A 24,703-nucleotide genomic window follows, 5' to 3' on the forward strand; every position below is an offset into this window, starting at 1 on the left:
TCATGCAGGATGGAGTTTTAGTAATTAATTGATTCTAATCATTCGGTACACCGAAAATAACTGCTTTGCTTGTCGTATAAAAGGACGTCACAGCATTTTCGTGCAGCCGTAAAATGAGGACCACTCACATTGAGGCAGTACTATAGTAAAAGAAAACGACCCAAACAGTGTAGAATCGAACTGTGCTGTGCCATGCTACAACTGTATAGTGAAAAAAGCCCCATTTCATTCCATTGTCATGTTTTTACTTCCATTACCTCCCACTTCCTCCTCCAGCCTCCCTCCTTTATTCTCAAGGGATTTAGGTGATAATCCCCTATGGTTTTCATCATTTACAGCACCAATCAAAATGGGTTTAACCTGGGTAATCTGTCAGACTATTGCCTCCCTCCCTCCCTCCATGCTCCTCTTTCACCTTCTCCACCCTCTGATTTCTGTCTCTAAATGAAAAAAGCCTCTCATTAGCCCAACAAAATAAAGGGTGAAGACATGATTATGCACTGTGGGTTCATTTGAGGACATGGTAGAGTCTAGAAATGAGGAAGTGAGTTCGGAGTGTCTGCGTTTATGAAACCAGATCTGCCAACAGCTTTGTGGTTGGCACTGAATATGCTGTCTTTGGAACCATTGTGTTGTATTTACCTTGTTATTATCTTAGAACGCGGCACCACACATGGCCTGGAGCTTAGGTATCTGCTATTTATTCCACAACCACAGGCCATTGTGTTAATGGGACTGAGGAATGCCATATTGGCATCTTAACACTTTCTTACTACAGACAACAACATCATTTTGTATATAACTTAACTAAATAAAATGTTGTAAGATCCTTTTTATGAGTGTACATCAATATTTAGTGTAGTAAAAAATTAAGGCTCAGGTGTTTTTTTTATAAAGCAAATCAAATATAGCAAATATATAACCTTTTTCTTGGGGAGTGTAGTTTGATACATTGTTTCATTTATTAGCTATGCCATTGAGTTATTGGTCAGACCAGTTGGGCAGTAAAAAGACAAATCGCTGTTACCTAAGCCACAGACTAATTTTATGACGAAAACTGTTTATTACAGAGAACAAATTGAGAACAGTCTAAGGTTTCTCACACTTTCTGCATGAGGACCCACTTTTTAAAGATGCCAAACAATCATGACTGAGTTGAGATTGTGATAGGCGGGGTACACTAATGTGAAAATATTTATTATAATTGATCCTATTACTTTTCTATTAATGTTGTTAAATGGTTCAAAATAGTATTTAATGTACATTTTTAAAGTGGACCCTAATAAATTAACAAATAAACTCGCAATTTCTATATTATGTAGCATTAGTGGATTAGATTTTCATCTGCTATCTGTTGGCAGGTAGGTTGATGTAGGGTGTGTGTAGTGAGGACTTACGCCTTGAACTGCGTCCATCCTCTATTTATGAGGTCCAACCATGGATGTATTATAAAATCTGGGTAGAGCATCGCCCCTTTGGCGCCGTTCATTCCTATGGCGCTGCTCACCCAGCGCATAGGCCAAAAAAGTTTCTGACTTCAGAATTTATTTCCGGGTTATGGGCACCCTAACTCATACGCAGTAGTGTTAGTCCCATAATGCCTCTCGGGTATGTATAACAAGCCATCCGTGTTATGTACTTGTTCGGCGCGTCCATGAACAGCGAAAGACATGATGGGAGTATGTTAATGACGTGCGCTAGTGGAATTGGTAAAGGAATCATATTGATTTTGCTTGATTTCCCTTATATAAATCAAATCAAATGTTGACTGACTAATTCACTGATATACTGTATGCTAATAATCAGAAATGTTGCAAAATCTAAAATTGTGACAGTGTAATTTGCACAAACCTACAAAAAATACACTATGAGTACAGTGCGGAACATCTTGGGTGTTTATTTGACCTCAAAACAGATAACAGGTAAACATGTTTAAAGGTCCCATATTATGCCCTATAAACCCAAGTTAAACTAGGTCCTGGTGCCCGAATGAACATGTCTGTGTCATGCTTTAGTCAAAATATCATAATGATGAAGCACAATAGCAGTTCAATAACCCTGCCAAAACAGCCTTTTTCAGAACGCTCGGTTTTGTGCCTGGTCATTTACATGTGAATGAGACCCAGGTAAACACACATCCACTGCTTCCAGGGGAGTGTCGATCTAATTTACTATCCACAGCCATACTGTCGCCACTTATCACCTATTGTCATGCACCGTCGTCACAACCCCCGCTCCATATACCCCATAGTAATGTCCGTTTACCCGTTGTTACTGAGTTTCACCGTAATGCATGACCACGATTTTGGCTTCTCGCGATCATAAAAACATTAAAATAATAAAAAAAAACAATTAATGCGCCCCGCGGCGAGTATGTAAATTCCCATGCTAGAAAAAGAACTGAACGCACCAGTGTTACATCGGCTGAAAGTGACGTGTGTGGATCAACAAGACGAGGAGAGAACGTGGAAACATGACAGAAAGACAGTCTTTGGTTAAGAAGAAATGTAGGACAACATCTACATCTTTCTGCAGTGCTTTCAAACGCGTGCTCCTCATATCACGGATCCACACATGCCACTCGCACGTAACTGGTGCGTTCAAGGTGTCCCTCCAGCATAGGAATTTACACACACGATCAACAACAAAGGGCTTGTGAAGCTTGTGAACATTTTTTTCATAAATAAAATATATCCTCTGGACACAAACATCCTCGGAGGCTGGAAGTTTGTGTAAAACACTGTGCTCCGCTGTGCAGCCACTCTTCCTACCTCGTCTGCACTCTTGTATTTCACAGGGACAAGGGGGAGCTACAGTGGAGCTGTGAAGTAATCTGCCTGGCGGGGTGCCAACATTCACGGTGAAATGTCCCCACTGTCGTCACTTGGTCGGGAGGTGTAAACATCGTGTGTTTTATCGCCTATACTTACACAAAGTGGAACCACTAAAACATGACTGAGTCTTGTTTTTTCACATTTTGGGGACTGGTATGGCCCACTGAGTCCCAAATATAACTACTAAAAGATTAAAAAGTTGATTTTGCACAATAGGGGACCTTTAATATTTCTCCATCAGTTTCATTATCCGCAATTGTAGCTGTCACAGAACTCAGGGATTTCCAAGAAAATAATTGTCCAAAAAATAAATAAATAAATAAAATAATTCCATTTAATATTAACAATAAATATGTTTTTTTGGTATCAGTGCTATGCTTTGTATTTTGGTTTAAATGTCAAATTTGTATCGGTGGTGAAGTGACCGCAGGGGTCACAGCTCCACAGTCCACACCATCATCAGTGTCTCACTGTCTGGGATTGAACACAGTGAAAAGTGCAGCATGTCAGTCTCCTCTCTTCAATGAGCACAGCAGCTTGTAAATACATTGATAGTAAGTTTGAAAATAAATGCTAATGAGCGACGAATAAATAATTAAACCTGCTTTGTTGCGACGTCACTCTGGGAAATAAGATTTGTCTGGGCTTTTTATGGCATTTAGTTAGACTTTTCAAATATGAAACTCCATGAATTAAAAATATAGAATATAAAGATCTATAAAAGCCTGTGTCCATGTCTCGAGGTGTCCTTTGGACTGTTCTACAGGTGTCTCTTTTACTATTGTGGTCAATGGGAAAATTGCTTTTTGGGATTATTTTTTGTTGAAGTACCCATAGTGGCCACTATGACAAAATTGTCTTCAAGGCAGAGGGGATGGTGCTCTATCCGGATTTTATAATACATCCATGGTCCCAATCTTCCCTTACTGCAGATAAGCTAGCACCTGTAGCTGAGCTAGTGCTGTCACCCTGGAGTGCCGCAAAGGCATCAAATTGCTGTTGATTCTTGGCCACAGACAAGAGGGTCCTGACTATGTAAGTATGCTCTGTAATTGGTGTGGATAGAGTTCACACTAATTATTGCATACAGCCCAGAACCACCTCTTTCAGGAGGACCAGGTTGCTTGGTTTTCATTCAATGTTGTCATTAGAGGTAGACAGACCCAGACCCAAGCAACCCTCCAGCAGAAATCGGGCAAAAGGCAGTCCATTGCATAGCCAACATAATGGCTAAGAGACATAAGAGACAAACAACCGTTCACTCTCACATTCACATCTATGATCAATTAGGAGTGTCGTAGTACCTTGTGAGAACCTACGAGCACACATGCAGAACATGCAATCTCGACACAGAAAGGCCCATGGTTGAACCTGGATCCAAACTTGTGAACTTCTTGCTGTGAGGCAACAATGCTAGCCACTGTCTTGCTACATCATATGTGGTATAAATACTTGAAAACCAGGATTGGATTTGTCTCTGAATGTAACAAACGATTCTCAAAATATTTAAAGGGAATGTCAAAACATTTATTTAACAAAAAAAAGGCACTGAGGTCCAACAGATTTTGATGTAATACAGTTTATTTCTTGCAACAACCCAAGCCTGGCCCAACAACAACCCTGACGAACTTCCATCTAATTTGTCAGACATTCATACTTTTTCCACAGGTTCTTGTAATTTATACTTTTTCCTTATCTCAGTGTAGTGAGATATATGTTGTGCAGCCCTTGCATGCTCCCATTTTGAACTCAACTATACAGATACATGAGCTACACTAAGGACACACTAATTGGAGCCAGCAAATCACAAGCAATCCTGTAGGCACACACTGACACTGAGATAAAAGCTACATACAAGAGTAGGCTCACATACACTAGGATCAGTGTATCACCATTTTCATCTAGTGTTATTCATAGCCTATATAGACCGCATAAGAATGTTCACAGTTGGCATATTTTGCTGAACGGTTTGTTTTCTTCAAAAAAAAAGTCAAATCTTGGTTCATATTTTATGTGTTATTGTATTCATTGTACTTTACAGGAGAAGAATGGTTTAATCAAGTCTTGGAGAAAATCTTCACACCATCCAGTGTCTGCTTCTCTTCACCACTGTGACTCAGCTGTCCCACATCAGATTCTGTCACTGCTCTAAATGTTTCATTATTTATTTTTTGTTTGCATATTGTTAGACATGCTTTGCGATTTGGCTCCTTGGTTATTAGTGTGCTTGCTGAAAGGCAGCACACTATTGTCCTTCTTAAGATTTCTTATTCCTCTCAGCCAGACCTAGGGCCAATTCCAATTCCTATCTTAACCCTCAATCTTAACCCTCAAGCTCAACCCTTATCTTAACTGGCCCTCAAAACCAAGTGTTGAGGGTTATTTTGTCACTTAGAAATGGGACACGCTTAAATGCAGATACGTCTTCAGACTGCGGGGGACAGAATAACGCGAAAGCTGCGTCCAGTCTGTCAACTCCAAAAAAGAAGAAGAAGAACACATTTACGTCACGATTATTTATTTATTAATTTATTTCAGTCAAGTTATTAGGTTGTCAGTTAGTTATAGGATGATACTCATACGAATACCACAACCACGGACATATTCAGCTGACAGTTACCGCACATTGCTTATTGGCTTATTGAAGGGTAAACGATAGCAAATGATCCTGTGTGCGCACCGGCCGGCTATTGACAAAAGATCGTAAAATAAAAATAAATGTTGCGCAACAATGACCTAAGTAATCCATAATATGGGCCTAAACTAAGATAATACAATGGTTTTCATAATTTTTATATCTCTATTAACAAAGAAAATACTTAATTTGTATCGCACTCGCTTCGCTGCTTTCGACGCCATCTTTCTTAAGTGAAAACACGCAATGCATTCCCTTGCTCCCAAGGGTGGTCTCGGAAAATCTCAATATTGAGGGCGATACAGCCCTTAAACTTGCCCCTCAACTTAATTTTTCTGAGAATCGGGACAGCACTTGCACTAGTGGGAGCGCGCATTTTTGAGATTGAGGGTTAAGATTGAGGGTTAAGCAAGAAATTGGAATTCACCCCTAGACTTTTTGAGATATCTCCACTGGTCCAACTCTGGAACGTCCGGCTGGAACCGGTGTAGTGTGGAAATTGAAGATAGTGTTACTGACCCTTGTCGTTCTTCTGCCATATTGGATTGAAGAGAAAGCAAAACTAAACTTTCACAGGTCACACGTTATGTCAGATCTTCATGAAACTTGACGTACATGATCCTTGGACCAAGCCTTACAAAAGTTACCTGAAGGATTTTGGATTTGATAAGAGAGAAGGATCAAAGATAGACACATATTTCTAATATCAAATCAAACTCTCAACTCGTTGCTAAATCATTAGCATCACAGTCAATACTTCATACACAAAGCTGTGTCATTCACACATGATTCAAGCACATCAGCACGTTTGTGCTGAAGCTAGTGAATAACAATAACAAGAAAAAACCTCCCTGTATGTGACTGAACACTAACGTTATGTAGATAAAAACTCACCCATAAGGAGATAGAGCGGTGCTGGCGTCACGTCATCATCTCAGACAACTTCTGTGTCTGTCCTGTTCTCTTGCAGCTTCTGAATAATCATCTGTTTGTTGTTTTTGTGACGTTGAATTCTGCTAACATGTTAGCTTTAAGATCGCTAGCTTAAAATGCTAACAGTCCACTCACCAGCAGAAATGCTGTCTCTGTCTTTGTTAAGAAGTTCAGCCACAGTTTAATTATTGTCCAGTTCTCATTGCCTTCCTTTGGTCAACAAAGCTTTGATGACGACTGCTTTGATGACAATCACGCTTTAATTTCACACTGTACACACACACACACTGCACACGCTCAATAACTGCTGGAAAGTTCTACACTCTCTCTCTACCCCTCCCCTCCCTCTCTCTGTGTGCGTGCATATTAATTGGCCATGTGTATTCTCTTTGACCATCAGCTGATTGGCCGAAAAAGCAACAAAAGCTCTGGAATGTGAGATCGCCAAACCCAATAGGAATAGGAATGATTCACAGAAATCAAACAACCTTAATTCTAAAATACAAAGTTTATGGTTTTAAGGCCCACAATACTGTGATTTGAAGCATGTAGTGGCTTCTTACAAACTTCAAGTTGAACAATTTTGAAAAAAAACGAAAATCCCACATTTAAAAAAAAAAAAAAAAAATTTTTTTTCATGTTTTACTCGATTTGCGCCTGGCAGACTTGCGCCCCCAACGAGATTCATGTCCTCAGTGACAGTACACCAGCTCTCTGTGTGTCAGTTCTTTCGCGAGATTCAAGTCCACTGCAACAGTTCACCAGCTCTCTGTGTGTCAGTTCGTTCGCGAATCATGACTGAGTCAATGACTGACGGCACAAACGAATCACAGCAGCACGGCAGACACAGTTCTTCTTACTGGTCACTCCCTCCCTGCTCGGCGCATGTTGGCTGGCGTCATTTGCGAAGATTCACCAGTGAGTGACGGCGTTGGCAAACGACTTCACGAGTTATTCACAGAACGTGGAAGTTCCACTCCCGGCCGCCACGATCACTGCTGAGCTCAACTGAACTAAGAAAGGAACGAATCAGTTCATGAAGTGATCCCAGTCAGTTCGTTCACTCAAATGATTTGTACTTTCTAACGAATCACTAGTCCTTACCCAAATAAACCATTATTATTGATCGTTTTAATCTTTAAATACGTCTTTGTACTTTTCAGCTTACTATATTCACTTCACTATCGTTGGTTTTGCATTTATTTACAAATCCATGGTTTAAAGCCGAAGTTAACGTGACATCGGTATTCATGAAATCCGCTAGCGCATGTCATTAGTGTACTCCAATCATGCCTTTCGCTGTTAATGTGCGTGCGGAGCAAGTCGATAACACGGACAGCGCGAAGGATTATGGTAGTGGCACTACTGCGCATGCTCTATGGGCCCAATAACCCGGAAATAAACACAGATGTCAAAAACTTTTTTGGCATATGCGCTGGGTAGGGCTGTAATCAACCAAATAAACTCTTGGTCGACGGAATCCCTGAAATTTCGGCAAAAAAATCTACTAATCGGAGTGCTTTACGGGTGCGGCACTTTTCAAATCAAAAGAGGCTCTTATTTTGAAAAGACCTGCAGCCGCGGCTGGAGTTCAACAGAGTATGACGGCTCTGACTGCATTACGTGCAGCTGCGCAATACCATAGCCCGTGATATCCGAAAAAATAAGTAGTAAGATCAGCACAATAACTGTTGAGGAATATTTAGATTATTTGGCTCTGTGCATGTCCTCGTGCAGAGCGAGACTGAACATAGGAGCGCAGCTTCACGGCTGAGACACAAATAGACAGCGGGATGCTGCCTCTGTTGCGAGCAGGTACCCCTGCAGTTATAAAACCAATCAACGATTATTAGACTAAAACATTGAAATATGCCAATATGTTCATACTCAAAACGGACGGAGCAACCTTAGCCTACCGTTTTTAAATGATATGCCATATTTGTAGTGGAGCTGTGAAAAGCAAACTGTTGCCTGCAAAGTTTGCATTTCAGTTGTTTTTTTTACGGTCATCTACTTTTGAAAAATGCTGCTGATGTCTTTGACATGGATGCGACAGGAGGACTGACTGTAGCCTAAAATGAAAAAGCTCAAATTCACTTCTAATTAATGGAAACGCTAATCTGTCTGTTTCTCTTTAGCCACGGAGCGACAACAACCCACTGGACTGGACTAAACCAAAATAGTGGAAAACAAGGGGGGTGTTCTCTGAAGACACGCTGTTACCTGTGAAACACGGGTGCTCTAAAACACCCCCATCAGTAAAAAATAATAAAATAAATAAAAAATTAGTCAACCAATCACAATTTTGGTTGAGCCAGAACGTGTCGACCAATTAGTCGACCAGACGACTTTGACTTTACAGCCCTAGTGCTGGGTGAGCAGCTTCATAGGAATGAACGGAAGCAAGGGGGCGGTGCTCTATCCAGTTCATATAATACATCCATGAGAGAAACGCACAGAGCTTGCCATCCACTCAAAATGTAACGTTTAAGCCGACGACTCTTTGGCCGGCTCACCAGCCCAAACAAGTGAGCGCACCGTGTCTATTGTTTTGTTTCAGGTCTAGCTAGATCCGGTGTGGTGCTGTATGGAGATAATTTTGTTCCTTTATTATTCAATCAAACAGAATAGATTTGACCGGAAAAAGGTGGCTTGCCCCTTCCAGGTCAGTGGAGAGAGCCTGCCTCAGGTGGAGGAGTTTAAGGGCCTGATTTACTAAAGCTTTGCGCGTGCAAAAGGACACTACCCGCCATAGTGTCCTTTTTGGGAGCGCCCAAAATGACATCATATCCTGTGTTGCACCGGTTGCGTGAGCTCCAAAAGGTGTCGCATCGCTAGGGCGCGCACCTCTGAATTTTTCTAAAGCCGTGTTCATACTCACGCGTGTGATGTGGCGCTGGGCTCCGCAGACAGCGAGCGCCCTATGCACACGCATGGAGGTGTTCATACTCACCACGTTCGTTGCAGTATTCGCCGCAACGACAGACGGCGTACAACCTAAATATTCAACTTGTGCTGCCGGATAAACGTCCGCTGCCTAGCAACAGTAGTAAACAACAACTTTCCGCATATTGCTTACAATGGTCTCAAAATTACTGCCCGTCTATCTCTGTTTCACGTATTGGGACAAACATCCCATAATCCACCAGAGGGATTTTCCCCCTGGGTCACCACTCTTTCTATGAGATCGTCTTTTGACCTTCACAAAGCGATCCGTCTTTTTTTTCACGTCCTACGGCAAAAGCCATTGTCTTTTTGTAACGTGGTAAAAATCTCCTTTCATTTGACTGTCTCACTGCTCTCAGACAGAAGAGTCATACAAATGCATGTACAAGCAGACCTGCTCGGCCAGCCTTCCATTGAAAATGAAGAGTTGGCGCTCGCCGCAGCCGACAAAGTTACAAAAATTCAGGTGGCGCGCCCTCGCGCCGCGCCACCCTGACTTCATTGTTGGCGTGCGCCCGGCACACTACGGCGAGTAAGAACAAGGGTTCACTTTGTTGGCTATGGCGTGCGCTAACTGTTCATTTTCAATAGAAGGCCGGCCGAGCAGGTCCGCTTGTACACGCATTTGTATGACTCAGATATACGCTCTGCTCAATGTATCAGCCAGAAGCATGTCACTTGGAACATAAGTTAGATCATATTTTTGCAGTCTTAACAACATTCACTGAAGTCGTTTCGGTGCATTCCATAGTGGTTTTTTGATGATATTTGCAAGTGGACAAACCCCTTGATCTGATTGTACATTAACAGGTCTGCCGTAAGTGTACTAATGGAACATTTCCATCCCAAATACCATGCCGAGGCACACTTTTTCGATCTGGGCGTCTCCTGAATGCACTCTCCTGCACCTCGGACCACTCCCAAAGACTCTCCTTGTGTGTTAGCTGCCTCAGTAGCTCACAGTCGTCTGAGAGGTGTTCATAAAACTTAAAAGTTCACAATCCATACCAGTCTCTGGACACCTTTAAAGTCTGTAGGTGGTGGCATGTCTGTGATGGCTGGAACCTTCTCCGGATGGACTTTCAAACCCTCAGCTGTGAGAAGGTGTCCAATGTAAGGCACTTCCTGGTTTCTGAGTTTGAGTTTTTCTGCGTTCAACTTAATATTCCTCTCTCTGCATCTCTGAAGGATCTGTCAGAGTTTGTCGTCATGGTCTGGTCTCGCGCTCTGCATTGTTTCACCTTCTCCTTTGATGAGAACATCATCTGTGATGATGTGGATGCCTGGCAAGCCCTCCAGTGCTTGCATCAGCTTGCGTTGAAAAACCTCAGGCTACCCATTGGCATCCTGAACCACCTAAATCTCCCAAAAGGTGTGGTAAGTTAGCTTGATTCTGCTGCTAACTTCACATGCCAGAATCCATGTTTTACATCGCACACAGTGAAAACTTTTGCCTTTTACATATCTGGCAAAATGTCATCTATCGTTGGCAGTGGAAAATTATTTAGTTTCAGAGCTTTGTTTAGTGGTCTTGGGTCGATGCAGATTCTGGGCTCTGAATTTCCTCTCGTAGAGGTTTCATCATAGCCACAGAGACTCTTCGCTTTGGGAGTTTCACAGGTTCCACAGTGGAGTCAATATCAATTTTATATTGACCTTCCAAGCATCCATCCCCTGAACACATCCTTGAACTCAGTCTTTATCTCATTCAAAGTCCATGTCAACTCACTGTTGTCAGTTGTGGAAACAATACTATCAGTGGCAAATATGTTCTCATGCTGTTTCATGGCTTCACTAGCTTTTTATAGTCCTCTCCCACAACTTAAAACCAGTCTTGTTCAGTGACAGCGTGCACTTTCTTCCTCTGTTCTCTGTGATTCGCTTTGCTCCTGCAAGTCACTGCGAAGTGGTTGGACATTTTGTTTTTTGTCTGCGAAGTGGCAGGACATTTTGTTTTTTGTCTTCCACAAAACTTGCATGATACTTCTGTACTTTTGTCTGTCTTTGTTTTCCGCTGGAAAGCATGCACTTCCTCAACCACTTGTCCCTGAATAGTCTTGCTGTGCTCACGAGAGATTTCCATAGCTCTACACACCAGTAGGCATTTATCCAGTGTCAAATCATCCTCTTTGAGTAGTCTTTCTCTCCAAAAATAAATACAAAAATGTTTAATACATGTATTATTTCAAGATCTTGGCATACTTTATTGAGTTGGCTAAAGTAACAAATTACCAGTTGCACAACCATATGTATTATCCAATGTCGAAGATGGCCAAAATATAACTTGGTGGTGTGGGTCTGTCTCTCCGTCTCTGAAGCTCGGCATTTTCCTTGGTGTGGTTTTTCATGTGTTTGTATAAATTAGTTGTATTGCCACTGTAGTTTACAGGTGTTTAACTGCACACTTTGCTGTTGTTTCATTTGTGACTTCAAAAGAAAGCCACACAGCGCTCCTCTTTCTATCGTCCCCATTCCTCCGCTCCGTCTCTATGATGGAGTAGTTGCCACTGGCCAGCAGCACTTCTTGCTTGTTTACCTGGATCACGTGATGATTAAGCATAAGGGGGGGAGGCGGAGCAGTGTGTGCCTGCCTGGCTGCACTGTGACAGCAGCAGCGGCACTCAAAGTAGCGACACTTGCACAGAAACAGACAGACAGGCCGCCTCTGCAGCAACGCGGGCAGGACAGAAACTGAAGTATCGATACCATTACGCTGGGACTGTTCAATATCAATACCAACGTTGGATCAATATATCGATATTTTTGGATCGATTCGCCTACCATTACCCTCTTATTTCAGATTTCAAACAGCCAATCAGAACAGCCATGTTGTGTCTCTGATCCGGAGTCAGAGCCATTCTAGTTTACTTCTCCCGTGTTGACACCACAACTTATTTCACTTAACTACATCTTAGAAAGAATCCCTGCAAGCCCAGAGTGCTCCTATTTCTTCTTATTCAGTCGGTAGAAATACTGCTCCTAAATACTAAATACTTTTTCTGTTTACAACATATAAAGTGTATTTGCATGCAAGAAATACCACAAGAAAACCTATAAGCCCCTTTTCCACGAGCGCTACACGCCTCAGCAGTTATTTTGCTTAACCAGTAGCAATGTACCTGTTACATGGCAATTTTTTTACTCTGGCAAGGTTCCAAGTAAGCTGAGCCGATACTATGTGTGACATTGTCAGACTACTGTGCACCGATTGTTCAGAGTGTTGTCACTGGAAGACTCATGAGCAAGACCTCCGATACAAGAATCAAAGCAAATAATGCTGAAGTGTAGATAAGGTAAAAAGACTTAACAATCCTGAAAATGTGGGTTAATCTCCAACATGAGCAAGGAAATGTCTAAAATCTCAATATTTAACTGGTGTATTTAGCGACAGCTGCATTGTTGAAAGCCTGCGATCGTGACTGGCGAGCCAAATCACAAACCCTGCCTCTGATTTTCAAATCAGTAAATTATCATTATCTTTTTGGATGTGAGATGCAAGCAGTGTAAAATGGTGTAGCTGTGCGAACTACAGTGCAGCACATCCATTCTGCAGTGCATCTGTTCCACAACCAGTGTATTTTGGGGTTGTGTCTAATATGTTGTTTTGAAGTATACCTGAAATCATGTCTTCTTATTCTCTGGTGTTTGTTGTTGTACAGCAGTTGGCATCCATATTTTGCGGTACTGTGTAGGTCTTTCCTGTGCTTTTCCACCTTCTATTTTGTTTTTGTTTTTGTTCGACAGACACATCTACACTGTTCGAAACAAAATGTTGTTCTCATGGACAAAAATTACACCTATTTGCATAGTGTAGGGGAAGTGAGGTCTGGAACCAAGTGGTCACAGGGGACATGCATCTATTGAAGGTGTGGAAGAATCGTACTTAGGGTTGAAAAAGGGCGTAACATTCCTGGTAAATCTTCGGTAAATTACTGTAAATTTCCATAATCTTGGGTAAATTTCAATGGTAGCTTAAGTTTGGGAATTTTGGAAATATTCCAAATTGGCAACATATTAAAATAATCAAATAAACATATGAAATATGTAAAAAAAAATGACACATCCATTTGAGAGTAGAACGTCATCAATACAAACATCTTCAAAATATTTTACACATCATGTTGTAAATTCTTGTATGGTTGCAGAAAACCGTTCAGCAGGTGGTGGAAACAATATCATATTCCAGGTAGCTAGTGCCATGATAAACTACCATCTAAAATTAAATGGTGGTAGCTAATTTACATTTAGAATATAGGTTTACCAGCGAGATAGCCATTAGTGTTTATTTATCATTAGACTTTATTTAGTCCTTGAACTCAGATGTGGCTTCAATAGTTCAGGTTTCTAGATATCATGTGTGACGTCAGGTGATGGAATGCTAGTGATGGGATCGGCAGTTCATTTGAGTGTACTGAATCACGAGAATCCGTTCATTAAAGCTCACATAGAGTGGTCCTGTTGCACATATGTGTTAGTTATGGAGGTCAACTTACATACATTAACTTGTTTTTATGGTCAAAAACCTCCTAGTGGCTGTAAATGAGCCGATAGAAATCTGTCTTTTTCTGGCACTGTGCTGAGCTGCGATATTTCAGACATAAATCTCACCCCAGAAGACAGACTGTGTTGTGATTGGCCACCCAGCTTAGAGCCTTCCAACTGCCTTGTGATTGGCCAATACCCGGAAGTGACATATTCAGCAACCCACTCCCTTTTATGACTTTGAACCGGAGTCAGACCCAGAGTCAGAAGACACTGTCGCTCGTGAAACACCTCCACAACGGACGTTCTTCTTCTTCTGCGGTTCAATGTACGCAACCGGATGTACCCGGACTAGTGCCCGGAGCAGGAGAACCGCTGTTTTCATAACCGGACCGGGTTTTTTCAGAGATCTCGCTGAGCCCGAGATTACAATAAAACACAGCATTCTCAGCAATGGCTGAACTGTTTGTTTTGAACCTTCAGGGCTTCTTAAACAAGGTAATGACGCAGATACACACTAAACAGGGTTAATTGGAACTTCCAGTCTAGGTCTGATTTAAAATGATACATTCAAAAGATTTGTTCACCGAATCGTTCAGTGCTTAGCAGGACCCTGCTACAGGACTCACGTCCTCCCTGAGTGCAGTACGTTCGCGCGTGGGTCATTGAGTGAGTGACAGCCGAACTAGATTAATGTCCTCAGCCACAGTTCTCCAGTTCTCTGTGTGTCAGTTCGTTCCTCAGCCACAGTTCTCCAGTTCTCTGTGTGTCAGTTTGTTCGCGACGCCAACTAGATTCACGTCCACAGCCACAGTTCAGTGTGTGTCAGTACGTGCGCGGGTCAGTGAGTGAGTGACAGCCGCAGTTCTCCAGTTCTCTGTGTGTCAGTTCGTTCGTCAGCCACATTTCTCCAGTTCCCTGTGTGTCAGTTTGTTCGCGACGCCAACGAGATTCACGTCCACAGCCACAGTTCAGTGTGTGTCAGAACGTGCGCATGTCAGTCAGTGTCTGACAGCGCAAACGAATCACAGCAGCACGGCAGACACAATTCTTCTTACTAGTCACTCCCTCCCCGCTCGGTGCACGTTGGCCAAAGATTCACAGCAGACCCAGTCACCACCATACTAATACTATAATATTCAATTATTGTATTGTATTTTGTATAATTTGTTGACATTGTTTTGTGTGACTATCCCTTTGCTGCTGTAACACTGGGAATTTCCCCATTGTGGGACAATAAAGGTATATCTTATCATATCGTATCGTATGTGCTTTTGGTTGACAAATAGCATTGATATTCAACTGTATTCAATTGTTTAACACAATATTATGCTATGATATGTTATTTCCCAACTATATTTAAGTTCCCAACCTTCAATTTTTAAGATTTCCAGTTTCTGTTCATTCAGTTTTGAAAATAGCCGGAATTTTGCAACCTTACTTAACACTGTCCTCTTGTGATCAGATCTCTCAGGATGGATCTCAGTACCAGTTATGAACATGACCTCTGAATTTAGTGTGAGACTTACAAGTGTCTTCACACCTGTACTTAGCACTGTAGACTCAGACACTGTAATGGCAGGTCTGAACAATGCCTACATTTCTCTACTGACATAGACGGCCTTGTATTTTATTTAACTGCTAACGTTTTGTGCTTTTCCATTCATTCTTAAGCTGCTGAAGCCCTGAAACACATCAGTGTCTGTTTTTTTCACTTTCTCCAGAGCATCTTAAATGTATAGGTGAAAAGAATGATGGTGGACTGTAGACTTTAAGAGAGATCAGTGATAAAAAGGTGATTTATTTTTGTCCACTGTCCAATTACTCAGTGGAGGTGGACTAAAGGATATTTTTCAAAAAAAGTGCAATAGTCAGACTCCATTAGTTCAAGGTAAATAGCATATCATGGGATGAGACAGTGGGATTGTCTGAACATGGTCCCAAGTCAATTGTCCAAAAACTGCGCCTTACTGTTTGCTGTACTCCTGTTAGACAAGCAAATCTGAAACATGGTACATTCATTGTGCACATAAATCATTAAAATATCAGAAAGAAAGGACAGAAAGCAATGAAAGCAAAATTACAGAGGTTGTTTGCCACAGAGTGAACAAATTATCCATTTTATTTGTTTATTCATTTTTTCTCCTCCAGACATCGATGAATGCCAGGAGAACAACGGAGGCTGTGATCACTTTTGCAAGAACACAGTGGGCTCCTTCGAGTGCAGCTGTCAAAAAGGCCACAAACTGCTCACAGACGAACGCACGTGTCAAGGTCAGTGACCTGAATATTAACATAGATGTCTTTTGGAACCTGTATTCTCTTGAATGGCCATCATCTGGTTTGTACATAGGTCTTTGAGAAGATGAACCAACTGCTCACTTGATTATAACATCAGTAAATATTTATCAGCTGGAGCCAATCCAATATGACACAGGTCTTCACAGGATCAACACACATAGACCAACAACCATTCACTCTCACATTCATACCTATGGGCAATTTACATTGTCAAATTAACCTCTTTATGTTTTTGGACTGTGGGAGCAAATCAGACAACCACACAGTTGTCTGATTTCACACACAGGAGAATATGCAAACTCCACACGAAGAGGCCCACAAGGCAATGGTGTGGCCTGACATCAAATCATAACTTTAAATATTACTGTGATGTCCTATCTAATGTTGCATATTCTCTGAAAAACACATTGCATTATATACCCTGATATTGTATATTTTGGAAAAAAAATATGATGTTACATGTTGCACAAATTCCCCCACTGCACATTCATCGCCAAATCACATGACTAACAATGGACTACATGCACGGAGCGTCACTTAAAACTTCTGTTAAAATATATGCCAGCTCATGAATTTCAAGTCAGTTTTTGCGAAGGGGAAAGTTGGACTTTTTAAGGTAACATTGCCAATTAAAACATCCAATTTAGATCGAGAATGTTTTACATCAAACATCATGATGGGAGCTGAGTACTACTGCAGCCGCTACTAAATTCTTGGTAACTTCTGACACTGACTATAAAACATCTCTGCATCATTGGCTTATTATTATAAACCGGGAAGTGACCGTGCATATAGTCTGCACCAATTTTGATGTAAGCATAACGCTCACAAGGGCATGAATACATTGATTAAAAGCACACCCAGACATAATTAGCACCTTGATGCAGCAATGCAAATCACTTGTAGATGCCTTGTTGTGATCATTGGTTATGTTTCCTCAACCAAAGGTAGATTCCTGGATGCAAGTCACAACAAGAGAGATAGAGGCACAAACACAGAAATTATTTTTATTTACAACTAAACCCAGAGGTGCTTAATTTTCTCTCTCACTCTCCCTTTCTCTCCCATCCACTATGTGTGTGTGTGTGTATAACATCAATTGTGCTTGTAAGACTTTAATAAAATGGTGTTGAGTGTTGTCAGCCACATCACAACGTCAGTGTCTGTTGTGGTAGCCGACACACCTATGCCAGAGTGTCTCTGCTGCCAATAGCTGCCAGGTTTGTCCCATCCACTGACATTTGGCCGTTTCAGCTCCAACATGACCTTTTAAATGAAATAGAACATTTTATCTGTCAGCTCTGTCTCTGCCTGTAAGCTTTTCCAGAGAAAATATCTCCGGGTGATACACTGCGCCAGTGTTGGAGCATTTGCGAGCGCTGGCTGAGAAAATAGAGCAGAAAGATTAATCATTTGCCACAGTTGCACAAGAAATTTCCACACATGATTCCCTCTTTTCTTAATGTTTAGAAAGGCAGAGATAGAAGGAATCTTGTCAGCAGTCAGATTAATGTCAGCAATCAATGTCAAAGCACCCCATCGTGGTTGAAGGTGTGTCTCAGAAAAAGAAAAACACATTAACCAAACCAGAATCCAGGATTTTTTTCCTTTATGTTCCTCTTACATTAAACAGTTGTATGTAATCCCAGTGTCATGGGCTGCATTTATGTCAACTCTGCTGCTTATGGGCTGGTTTAAATCACATGAGTTAATTGTCTCTCATGGACAGTTGGCTGTGTTTACCGAGCCAAAATCCAGGCCTTAAAAACTTCCTCCATATAAGTAACTCCATAGTTAAAGAGAATTAGCTCTTTTCATAGTCTCTTGTATTGATTATTTTTTCCTCTTATTTACTCATTAAGCAAAACCTGTAAACCTCTAATCCCAGTTATTAATATTTGACTCGCAGTAGCCTGATTGAACCACTTCATTTATGTTTAAACCCCCAAAAAAAGAAAAAACAGGATTTAAAATAGACATTTTTTTACTGGATGTATGGAAACGTAAGAATACATAAAGTGCTTTACTCTGGATCCACAGAAAACAATTCCTTTAATAATAATCAATCCAGCAAGTCAAGGTAAAATCCTATGGGCTTTCTTTTGTTTAAAAACCCCCCGGATTTCAAAAACGTTCTGATTAAAAATGTGGAAAATCCGTCAGTCGGTCACTCCTCAGGTCCTTTAAAAACAAAGGCTGCTCCAGACCCAGTTCACAGCACTTGGACAGAACAATTTGGGTCATGGGCCTCCAAACCAGGTCTGCTGGCCAGATATGAGGCCCTGTCCTCCTTCTTTCGGCAGAAAGAGAACACTCTGACGAACCCAGTGGTGATAGTCTTAAAAGAAGTCCACTATTACTGCCTGTACAGCAGAGCGGACAGTGTATAGGGACGATTTGGGCGACGCCCAACCAACTAGGAGGAGAAAGAGATTTTTTTTTCCTTAGCAATTCCAAAGATCTTAAGGTTAATAAATTAAGCCGTTCATTCTCCTGCGTCGAAAAGGGCGGAGGATAGAAGGCTGACAGTTCTATAGGGCGGTACGCCACAGATGCGTTTAGTACCTTGGGTATAAACGCCGGGTTAGGTTTCAGTAAAACCTTCAAATCCTCATTTAAAAATTGCGTATATGCCGGGTTCATCAACAGTGCATGAATGTCACTGACTCGCTTAGAAGATGCCAGCACCAGCAATAAAGCCGTTTTAAAGGAGAGCATCTTGAGCTCTACCTTTTGCAGCGGCTCTAAAGGTGGTTGAGACAAAGCATCAGGACCATCGGCAAATCCCACGGAGCCGCCAGGCTCCTAGACACAGGACGAAGGCGCCGTGCTCCTTTCATGAACTGGCAAACGAGAGGATGTTGTCCTGCTGTTTTGTCCCCAAAGCCCACGTGACAAGCCGAAATAGCGGCTAAATACACCTTAATGGTTGAGAAAGCCAGTCCTTTATCCACCAGACTCTGCAGAAATGTAAAAATAACAGGAATAGGACTGGAAAGCAATGACTCCTGTTTTTACGCACCACTCCTCAAACGCACGCCATTTGCCATTATAAGCACAACGTGTAGAGGATGCCCTGGCGCACTGAATAGTTTCAATGACATTTCGTGGCAGCTCGACCGTGGTCAGATTCAGCCTTTCAGGGGCCAGGCCCACAGAGCCATGCGCTCTGGATGAGGATGAAAAATCTCTCCACGCCTGCGACAGGAGGTCTCTGCAGAGAGGCAATGGCCACGGTCGGACGCATAGCAACAGATGTATCTTCTCTAGCCAGTGTTTCGCTGGCCAGCGGGGAGCTATCAGAATCAGAGAGAGACCCCTCTCTCTCACCCTGGCGAGAGTAGGAATGATCAGCTCTAATGGGGGAAACGCTTACAGGAGGACATGCTGCCACTCGTGCGCCAACGCATCCAGCCCCATAGGTGCGTCCTGGTCGGTCAGGGAATAAAACAGAGGACACTGTGTTCTCATCTGACGCAAAGAGGTCCACCTCTGCCCGACCGTATCTTTCCCAAATTTGAGCCACCACAGCGCCCTGGAGTTTCCACTCCTTGTAGCGGGGACTGCCTCTGGACAGTAAATCCGCACCCCGGTTCAGGATGCCGGGCATGTGTGTGGCTTTCAGCGATAACAGGCGAGAGCTGCTCCATATGATCAGTCTGTGTGCCAACGTGTGCAGATCACGTGAGCGTAATCCCCCCTGTTTGTTGATATACACCACCACTGTGGTGTTGTCTGTCCTGACGAGAACATGTCGCCCTCTCAGATAGGGCAGGAATTGTTTCAGTGCCAGTATGACGACCTGGAGCTCAAGACAGTTTATGTGCACCACACGCACATGAGAGCTCCAAACTCCATTCACTGGCCTGCCTTCGTGCGTGGCACCCCAGCCCGTCGAGGAGGCATCCGTTGTAATCACTTTCCTCACCAGGACCGTTCCCATGGCAACGCCTGAGTTCAGAAACGCCAAGGAGTTCCAAGGGCACAGCGCCAAGAGGCATGCCATAGAGACCAAAACCTGGCGGTGGCCGTGGTGCGTCAGATTCAGTTTGAGTGACACAACCCACCTCTGAAACGGCTTCATCTGCAAGCGGCCAAATGGGACTACGACCAGAGCTGATGCCATCAGCCCGAGAAGCCGGAGACACAGTCTGAACTTTAGCAGTGTCCCTCGGCAAAAAAGTGCCAGACAAGCCTTTCATCCTTTCCGCTGACAAACATGCCTTGAACGTGACTGAATTCAGAGAAAGACCTATAAAAGAGACTCTTTTCCCAGTTTATTCTGAAACCCAGGGACATCAGATGCGATGTGAGCAGTCTGGTGTGTGCCTGAAGTTGCTGGGGCGACTCCGGCGCTAGAAGCCAGTCGTTTATGTATGTTGCCAGCCGCATTCCTCTCCCTTAGAGGTGCTATTGCAGAGATACTTCCTGTGCGGTGGGTAAATAGGTAGGTGAAAATACGCGTCCTTTAGATTGATGGATATGAATCAATCGCTCGGACGCACAGAACATATCAGAGCTGCGTGTGTTAACATCCTGAACGTGTACTGTCTCATGCACTTGTTCAGTGTTCGCAGATCCAATAACGGTTGTAAACCCCATCCCCTTTTTGGGGACTAGGAAATATCTCAAGTAGAAACTGCTCTGGCTCTGTTCTGGCAGTATAACTCGAATAGCTCCTTTGTTTTGTAAATAAATTATTTCTCTTTGCAAGACGAGAGCTTTCTCCCCCTGAGCCTGTGACTGCACTTCCCCTGTGAAACGGGGTGGGGTGTATGCAAACTGGAGCTTGTAGCCCCTGGTTACAGTCTTTATTAGCCAGTCTGGTGCCCCACACGCCCGCCACTGCTGGGATCGGTTCATAAGCGGGCCCAACTGTGGCCTGCCTGCAGCACCGGGCTAAGAGGGAACGATGGGCTCTGTGGCCACCACGCACATTACACCCATCACAGCAGGCTGCTGGACCACTAGTGGAGTAATGGCTCTCTCTAGCTGGCTTATGTGCAACCGCACAGGCTGGCCGGGCTGCAGTCCCACTGGTGAAACAAAGGCTTCCCCTAGTGGGCTCATGTGCACAGGCCTGTTCTGATCGTTTGTCAATGTTCTTTTTTTCATGTTTTTTATTAACATTCATGGCTGCGCCATTGGTACATGGCCTGGCTGGGTGCCTGCAAACATTTTTATTGAACATTCTGGTATAGGGAACAGACACAGACTACGTGCAGGTCCACACCGTCAGTCGGGTTTGGGGAGCCGATGCGTGTACTTTCGCAGAGCTTTGCAGCCGGGGAAAGGAGAAAGAGACCATCCCCTGCTCGTCGTCATCAGAGCCAAGGCTCACAGACTCCTCTCCTATCTCTGAGTCAAAGTCGTCGATGTCATCTTGTCCCATAAAAATGTGGGGAACTTGATCATTGGCATCGGAGAGTGGGTCGGCAGTGTCGAGTTGGTCACCCCAGCTGGCTCCCGCGGGGATGGTGTTTCCCTGGGTTCTCTCCGTTAACTCCGGTGGCGGTCCACCATAGGATCCGCGGTCGACAGACTAGCTTGGCGCGCTAGTCGGCGACGGCGGGTCTTACTTGAAAGACGGGCGCAGTGCTCACAGGCAACCTGAGATGCCCTAGCATCTCAGGTTGCCTGTGGCGTGTTGCCCGAGGCACGCAGAGCATGGGTGTCCGCTTCGGCTATCTTGCAACCACACACGGAATCGTTGTCTTTTCCATGGTGAGGAGAAGAGAACAATTAAGCTCCGTATTTAAAATGCCAAGCTGCAGCAGCTACTGTTTGGTGACAGCCCAGCTACTACACTCAGTAGATGTAGTTTAAGGTAGCGTTCGGCGAACGAGTTGTTAGCTCACTCTGTGAACTGCAATGCTGCCTTCTGAGAGATGCGTCTGAGAGCAAGAAGAGGTATTAAACTGAAGATATGACGTGACGTCGGGCTAATATAAGCAGGAGGGAGTCCCTCCTCTGGAGGCAGACGTCATGTCCTCCGGCCAGTCAGGACTGGCTTAATGAAAAAAAGCTTCTGGGGACAAGTGTGTAGGGGCGTGTCCCATAGTGAGATACCGAACGAATGTTGAAAAATAACCTTAGTATTAATATTCCTTTCAGCCATCTCTGCCAGCAAAAGTAGTTATTATCAGTGTTCTAGACATATTATCTTATCATATTGTCATTGTCCAATCAGAATCCTAAGTTTCAAGTCATGTTTTATAGTCCTGCCTCTATTGGGGCGATTTGATTGAGGTGGAGAATCGCCAAAAATTCTCCCATTGACTCTCATGTTAAAAAAGTATTTTTTTTCGAAAAACATACCCTCCATTGCATCATACAAAAATAGTAGTACCTAAATAAAAAGTAAATAAGTATAAAAGTATTATTATTGTTATTATTATTATTATATATAATAGTTTTAGTATTATTATAGAGGCACAGAGATGGTAATAATAATATGCACATATAAATTTGTCATTATTATTTTAAATCTTGCAGCAGGTGAGTCTCTCTTCTGTGTCTCCTCTCCTCTCATTACTTTATTATAGGCCTGATTTACTGATTCCAAATAGAGAGCGCTAAATTGTGTGCGCGAGCATAAAGAATGCGCCTGCTACTGGATTACGTTTTACGGGTAAACTACTAAGATTGCGGCCGCAATTGACTACAGGCGCAGAAGTGGTTAAGACCGCCCTATTTAAATGAGGATTTTGCGCCAGTCAAGGGTTGTCAACATGACTCAACGGAAGTGCAGAATGAAATTTGAAGCTGCTTTTTTTTGAAGATGTTCTGCGAGATAACTGGGATCGAGGGATCAAGGCAACTTGAATGTCGGACAGATGGATCGAATCCGACATGTTTGTTGTTGTTTGGCTGTACTGCACATGGATCTGATGTCAACGCGTACAGGAGGATAGCCAGCGTGACGACGCTGAAGTTGGCACCACATTCGTCCCTGGTTCTCTTTAGAGAACCTGAGGCGAATGTGGGAGTAAGCCCTGACTGCAGTACGCAGATCGAGGAGTGGCTCAACGTGGGTGGAGCTAAATGTTTGACTCCACCCACGTTGAGCCACTATATGCCCAATACCAGGCGGAAGAGGGAGAACGTATGTTTGAGTTCAAAATATTGTGCGCGTTTCTGCTAAGAGGGAAGTTGACGTTCGTGTAAATTATGAACTAATTTATGGATAAACACTGCGGTCAGAAATTGTGGTGGAGAAATTTCAAAATAAAAGTCCATATTTTCCAAGTGGCATAATCGGCCACTTTTGAGCTACTGTAAAAATATTTTGCACAATAATTCCTGGCTATGGATGATATTGTCTTCTACACATTTAAGACTACACACACAGTCAATATCAAGCATTTTTACTGTACCAATATGGAGAAATTCAACTTTAAATATCCATGTTTGTTATGTTTTAATCCATCAATAAATGCTTTTTTTGACGGTTTCACCCGGGAGCGTTGCCGTGTAAAGCCAAATAAAGCGGATCATCACAACGGCTTTTTAGTCCCAGTCCGTCCCTGGTTTCATCTGTGTTAATTCAGTCAGGCTGAGTTTCCTCTTCTCAGCAAGACACCTAACCAACCAAATTTCTCCGGACAGCTGTGCTCGAAGGGTGTGAATAATGTGTATGATGTGTGAGAGAAAAAGCCCTGAATGCTCAGTGGATACTCTCTATGACTGTGTTTGTGAATGGGTGAAAGGCAAAACTGTCTTTGAAAGTTGAGTAGTCATCAAGGCTAGAAAGGTGATTAAAAATGCTGTCAAGATTCTTTTTTGCCCTCTTTCTACTGCATACAGTGTAACAATTTTGCATGTCTTTGGTTTTCCTCAGACATTGATGAGTGCTCCTTTGAGAGAACATGTGACCACACCTGCATCAACTACCCTGGCAGCTTCGAGTGTGTGTGCAACAAAGGACACATCCTGTACGGCATGACTCACTGTGGAGGTGAGTCTCTGCTCACCTTAAACCACAGCATTACAAAAGGCATAAAACACAAAACTTGCACTCAGTAGCTATGTTTACATGAACACCTTTTCATTGAAGCACACATGTTAACTCAACCCAACCAACTCATAAGACATTTAACATGCGTAAGCTGTGTGGCTCATTTTTGGAATAGACCCTTTACCTAATTTTCAAGTCACACATAGTGTCTAAATCTGAAGGTATTGCTAGCTTCCAACTAGCTAAACAGACCTGTCTACGCTTCAATAGTTCTCGGAATTCAGCCAAGCACATGTGCAGGACGGATCGAGTTTCCGGTACAGGTCGGGTAATGACAAGCACCACAGTGACGTTCCAACCACCAACCGGCATTATTACAGCATACATTTTCTTTTGTGTTTTATATTCTCTTTCTACTCTAATAATCTAATCGTTAAAGGTAAAGTAAGTAGTTTATAGTGCCATCTAGAGGAGAGGCTGAAATGTACAACAAAGAACTGCTCCTCTGCTCAACCATCCCTTCCCTGAGCGCTACGGTATCCTCAGCCGGTCAAATGTCGTCCTCGTTGTCTTTCTCCGTATCAGGAGATGAGGTTCATGAGGCGAGGGAGAGAG

At 43.0% G+C, this 24,703-nt stretch overlaps 1 protein-coding gene across 1 annotated transcript in view; it reads left to right on the forward strand.

Moving 5' to 3' along the window:
• Window positions 1–24,703, forward strand: part of scube1 (signal peptide, CUB domain, EGF-like 1) — a gene marked incomplete at both ends in the record, with an annotated part of 184,741 nt that overhangs the window by 142,799 nt on the left and 17,239 nt on the right. The window contains 2 exons of the mRNA XM_083906981.1: window positions 15,982–16,104; window positions 23,972–24,088. Coding sequence (XP_083763107.1) covers window positions 15,982–16,104; window positions 23,972–24,088 — 240 coding nt within the window. The remainder of the gene's footprint in view (window positions 1–15,981; window positions 16,105–23,971; window positions 24,089–24,703) is intronic.

This window comes from Microchirus variegatus (genome assembly GCF_963457635.1).
Source record: "Microchirus variegatus genome assembly, chromosome: 20".
NCBI lineage: Eukaryota > Metazoa > Chordata > Actinopteri > Pleuronectiformes > Soleidae > Microchirus > Microchirus variegatus.